At 35.3% G+C, this 6,180-nt stretch overlaps 1 protein-coding gene across 1 annotated transcript in view; it reads left to right on the top strand.

Moving 5' to 3' along the window:
• LOC139698488 (transcription activator GAGA-like) overlaps window positions 1–5,748 on the top strand; it is a 77,316-nt gene extending 71,568 nt beyond the window's left edge. The window contains exon 5 of the mRNA XM_071597367.1: window positions 4,211–5,748. Coding sequence (XP_071453468.1) covers window positions 4,211–4,458 — 248 coding nt within the window. The 3' untranslated portion in view covers window positions 4,459–5,748. The remainder of the gene's footprint in view (window positions 1–4,210) is intronic.
• The last annotated feature ends 432 nt before the right edge of the window (window positions 5,749–6,180 follow it).

Here is a 6,180-nt window from a genome sequence, read left to right as displayed (position 1 = left end):
TTGCACTTCATAAACAATGAAACATTGAATAATCAGGTTTGTTGTCACAAAGAATTTTGCCAATGGGTATGGGCATTCTTTGTGGAAATCTCACATTAGCAAAATCAGTTTGATATCAACAATGAAAGTTCAGAAGTAGCCATTATTTCACTTATCTTATGCACTCTTTGGAGTAGTTACCGTTGGATTCAAAGAACGCATTACATGGTGAAGTCTGAAATGAATTTCATATTCATCTCCGAGTGTCAGGCTCAAGTTTGATACCCCTTTGCATTATTCCCTCTTTGGTGTAATCCATGCATCAGCTCTCGGCAAAAGTAAGATGGAGAAAGGAGGGAGGATCTGAATTTGTTAATTGACTCTTGGGACCGCTCTCAACCGTAACCGTGGGACAGTCGTGCCTCCAGTGTGAAGAGGATGTTGCAATGGGAGTGCTCACTTATGTGCTGCATGGGCAGGGTAACGCACCTGAAACACAAGGCGTAAAGCAAGGTGCTGGCTGCTATGGTCTGTTGGGTGTTTGTGATATTTAATTAGGGATATTGTCAAGGATGTCTCATGTATGCATCTCCCTGCTACTTGACAGGGTAATGGTCTGTGGATTTTACATGCTCTTACTGCTGAGGTTGTTATTTGGTGTTGAAATAAACACTTAAATAAACGCACATAGTACAACCATGAATTAATTATGGAGAGTATTATTTGATCCTACAATCCCTCGAAAATTGTCAGTGAGTGATCATGACTGCTCATAAAAGGTATTCCATTTGGTTGCCTTGAATGAGCATCCTGCTATCCAAATTACCCATTTGCAATTTAATAATTCCTTTGTAATGATATATTCCTTATTTTAGCAGTAAATTTATTACAAGCAGGTGCATCTCCTGTCCATCTGTTCACAAAGCTAATCTCTCAAACATTAATTTGAAATTTACTCCCAATCAAAGCTCTCTTTATTTTTAGAAAACTTTGCCAAAGGGCATTTGAAAGTGTTTGCATTTTGACCAAGTTTAATCATGTATGCAACAAAGTGTGACTCCAGTTGAATCAATGGAATAGGTGCATCATTATACCCATTGAAGTAAGGCAAATAATCCTGTAACGCCAAGGTGAATTTAGCATTATGTTACTCATAATATCCATGACACACATTTTATATTGCCCTTTGCTTATATTCTTTGTGGTGTTGTATGGCAATGCTGCATTTAAATGATCATATTCCTTCTTATTAATTCCACATTAAGGATTTATTTTATGGATTAGGTTAATGGCACCTAGGGAAATGTTAAGGTGAAAGCAATGAGTGGAAGACTTTGCACTGCAGTGTTCTCTTGGTTGTGCTATGAATTTTAAGTATTTATTTGGAAACGTTTATTCAAATGGGTTTATTCATTGGTGCATTCTCTTTGACAAAAAGCTGGAAACCTATGACGATAAGGTGGAAACATCTTTCTGAGTATGAGAATCTGGCATGAAATGAATTTTGGAAAACTGAAGTTGTCTTTGACTTATAGTGAATTTTCAGCTGATTTAGTCACATATGGCAAGTATGCCTCTTATCTGCTGATATTCTGGATGTAATCACTCTCATATACCTGCATTTAAGCTGGTGGCATCAGCCTGGAAATGGATATTTTGCTCTTTAGATAAATGTTAAGCAAGCCATCAAGCAAGTTTCTTTATTGAAGGTCCCTAAGTTGTGCAAATTATTATCAGCATTAGTAGATTTATCATAAATAGAGTCATTTAGTTTGAAAAATGTATTTTTGCATTTAGGGCACCTGTAAAAATGGTCCCTGTGTTGAATGCATGGCAAATATAAAATGATATTTGATTCGTACATATTGTTTTAATTTTGGATGTACTTGAGTATTTATAAGGTTGCTGAAAGTGAATTTGCAAATTAAATGCATCATTTTCATCACCCAAGTTGGCATTAGCAGTACATGATTTAAAATCGTCTCTTAAGCAAATTCTTTCAAAATATAATTTAAATATTAATTTTTCCTTCCCAGTTTTATTGTCAGGAGAAATTTTTTTTTTGAGTTTATCATCCACATTCCATAAAACAGTTGAAGAGAGGGGTTTTTTTAGGGAATGACCACATTTTCAGTTTTTTCCCTAAGTCCATTTTCTTTGATTATTGCATTCTATTTGTTGTGTATTCACAAAATCTTAATCAATGCTGGTCTCTGTGCCTTTGAGCTCTACAGCCTGATGTAAGCTTAAAATTGAGCCTGGGCCTGGAAAATTTACTGTTGTAAAGCATTCTTGCTGGCGATAATATTATTTTTGTGCTAAAACAACTGTTAACTATGTTTGGGGACACATTGTAATAAGCATGATGTGGAAAGATAGCTACGATCATGAAGGAATATTTCAACCACAATTGAAACATGATAAGCCTACAGTTGGAAATAGTTGATTTCCTGATTAACTTTGTTATTAAGAACACAGCCTTCAAGTTGATGTACATACTATTGAACAAATTTAATATTATAAGAAGGAAACATTTGAATTTATTTGGTAGATGATAGTATGCAGAAATATATTAAATCCCTTATCATTTCTAATTTTTTCCTCATCAATTAGCTGATATAAGCCATACACACATCCCGAGTGGATGCAATGAAGAGTCTTGGGTATCAATGATTGTAATCTGAAATAAGACCTGCTTTGATGACTTAAGTGATGTGCTGTGGGAAAACCTCATTGCTCATTTATTTTAGATGTGACTTGGAATAATGTCTTGACATTTGGTTATGTTTGGAATAAAAGTGTTGAATATTGGTAACTATTTGTGGATGGTTAGATAAAGATAGGTAGCAATTAGTGGCTGGGGTAGAGCAAGTGTTATTTTTGTGGTAGTAAAGAGATAATTAAGTACTCAGAAAGTGTGAGGTGACCATAAGGGGAGTTTTCACTGTACATACTATTCTTGTTGCCTTTGAATTTGGACCAGTAATAAACAGCCTTCTCCATTCTGTTGCTTGGGCAACACACACAATGTGGGTGGCCTTCTGCAGATTCTACCTGTCATCCCTTGGGGCATAAATGCTCGGATGAAGCTGTCCAACACTTGAAATACAAATGCCATCAGTGTGACCGCAGCTTCGTGAATCGCTATAACCTGCAGGTGCATATCCAGAATGTACATGGCAACCATCGGGGTCCATTTAGGTGCACATGCTGCGGTCGAAAGTCAAAAAATTTGAACAGTCTTCGTGTACACATGTATTCATATCACCGATCCTAAGAGTTGGTGTTGGATGGACATGTCTGAACCTGAGATTTAAGTTAAAGATTTCCTATGTGCAACCACTGATATTATTTAATGAAGTTTCAAATGTTGATGTTTTAATTTGTAGATATGATCTATTTTGCATGAATGTGAAAGACAAGTTAATGTATTTATTTGAAGTGGTGTGCGTTTGACTTGTAAATGCAGAGTATTTTATATAATGCATGTAATGGAGTGACTGGAAGGATTCAATAAAACTTTTATACAGTATGTAATGTGAATTTAATTTATTTCCTAAGTATTGTCAATTGGTGTCAGTTAGCACGGAAATATGTTGAGGAAATACTTGGAATTACTGTACTTCTTATTACAGTATGTTGCAGCTATCCAGTACTGTAATATTTAGCATTAAAAATACTCATCTGAGAAAAGAAGTAGTCTGAGGAAATAGAAAAAAATTAATCTTGTGCAAATTTCACTGTCAACATCTTTGGATCTATTGATTGTACTAGAAAAAGTTGAACAGGTCAGTTTGAGGCCCATTAATTTATTTACCATATATTGAATAATGAAATATTTTGAATTGGGAAGCTTCTGCCCAGGTGCAATGGTGGAATTTAACATTTTGATGGAAACTTATGCTCCTCTGAGGCTGCACATCATTTTGTGATATATATATATATATATATATATATATATATATATATATATATATATATATATATATATATATATATCCACATAACGATTGCCTTTCAAATTTATTCACCCACCATATTATGTTACCTTAATTAGTTAATTTCATTCAGTCTCATTGGCAAAACTTTTCAGAAAGTATGAGTATGCCCACTAAATTGGAATAAACTAGTATATTTTGGCATGTTGAATTAATTCTTAAGTTCCACTTATGAAGCTTTTTTCTTTGCTGAAGCAAATGTAATTTTAACATGCCTTGTTTTCACTCCGCAGTTGACACTAAACACCTGGTGTACTGGGCAGCCGATCGGCAAGTTTCCCTCAAGTGTTCACTCTGCCCCCGAGTCTTTGTAAGCAAGACAAACCTCCAAGTGCACATGAAAAACGAGCATGGGGATGACCGTGGTCCATTCAACTGCTCCATCTGCGGCCGACAGTCTAAGAACAAGAACAGCCTGCGTGTGCATGTGTATCTGTATCACAAGAAAAAGAAAGAGGCCAATCAGGGGGATGGAAGCTAGACCAAATGATGTTGCGGAGATTTGATTAGTTTAGGATTTTCACTTTGCATTTTAAGAAATCTTCTAACTTTTTCTGTAATGCTTTCCATGTCGTCAGCTTGTCGATGGAAGCCAATTAACATACCTTATTGTAGATAAAAGTTTTAAGTGGTCTCATGTGAAAAATTTAATGTTGAATCATTACAAGTAATTTTTGAATAAGCACATTGCAAGGTAGATAAATGAATAGATCATTTAGAATTAAATTTTCATGTGATTCTTAATGACACCAATAGATGTACTGAAGTAATTGTGGTGGGCTAGTTTTGGTCTTCCATTTTTTCAGTGATTGTGAACAGGAATTTAAGTCCATTAATGTAGCTATCAATTGCTTAGGTACTGCCTTTTATAAAGTTGTTTCATCTAAAGCTTTGCACTTGAAAAATGTGTAGAAGGCTTTACAGTTTATTGTTGGAAGGGTACAATTAGGATTAAAGATGTTCAAAGTTTTGAGTAACTATGGATAAATTGTGATAATGAGTCTTAGTAGCGATTCAGCTGTCATGAAATAAAGGCCTACTGAAGTCCTGCCTGGTACACAGTATTCTGAGAAGTATATAATGTCTACTGTATTTAAGTGAAAAGAGATGAGCATGTGTTGTTGTCCATTTGTCAGGGTTCTTGAAGAAGTGGGCCGAGAGAGGATAGCCTTTCTCGTTTTTCATTTTGTAACTTATGGTTTTATTATTATATCTTTGGACATTAATGCTTAATTAGTATTATTAGATTCTTTTTTGCTGTTTTAAACATTTATGACACCTAATGATTATGGAATATTTGGAAACTCATGCCATGGGCAACAGTAAAACGGTATCTGATCACTTGAGGGAACATTTAAAAAAAAATAAATAAATAAAATGAAGTTCCACGTCGTCTTGGCTCAACTATCCTGATCTTGAATTATATACACTTCTCAATACTTGTAAATTTTTGTGGGTATGTAGAGAAAAATGTGAATCTATTTGATAAAAGTAATCTAAAGATATAATTTTCAAACGTATTTGTAAATATTTTACACTTTTTGATAAGTCCTATGACCGTGAGGCTTGAATGACGTCAACCTAGTGCCTGATGAAACAAACCCTCATCAATCCTTCATTTTAAAGTTTCTGTATATATTTTGAGAAATGTAGCGGAAGGAAATGGGGGGCACCTTGACACGGGCATTCTATTGATACTGAGCAGATGTGGTGAACAATGTGCTTTTATGCGGGTCACTCAGAATTAGTTCAAATCTTTCAGGAGTATGGGGGAAACAATCTCAGGGGGGGTTCGGGAGGGACTGGGGTGGGGGTAAACATCACTATAGTGCTGCTGTATGCCACCATGTTGCAAGGTACGAGGTCTGTCATAAGCTGGCCACGTTAATCAAGATATACACATGCTTAATGTTGCGAGTCTTCATTTGGTTGAATCGTTTGCAAGCCAATGATTTCATGTTGCTACTACATCAGATACTGACTGAATGCTGTTCTCTTTGCTGGTTATGAACTCTTTGAGTGTCTGAATGGAAGATATTTCATGCTATCTTTAATCTTTTTCAATAGCCATCGCATATTTAAATTAGCTATCTGTAACATGCCCGTAGATGATTAGTGCTCTTTGAATTTTAACTGGTGATGTTGGTGTTGTAAATGTTGTTCTTTTCCTCATTTCAATTGCTTAAACATATTCCTACGGTGG

The sequence above is a fragment of the Hetaerina americana genome, unplaced genomic scaffold (genome assembly GCF_022747635.1).
Source record: "Hetaerina americana unplaced genomic scaffold, ioHetAmer1.1.p SCAF_87, whole genome shotgun sequence".
Classification (NCBI taxonomy): domain Eukaryota; kingdom Metazoa; phylum Arthropoda; class Insecta; order Odonata; family Calopterygidae; genus Hetaerina; species Hetaerina americana.
This window is presented reverse-complemented; position numbering and strand designations above follow the sequence as displayed.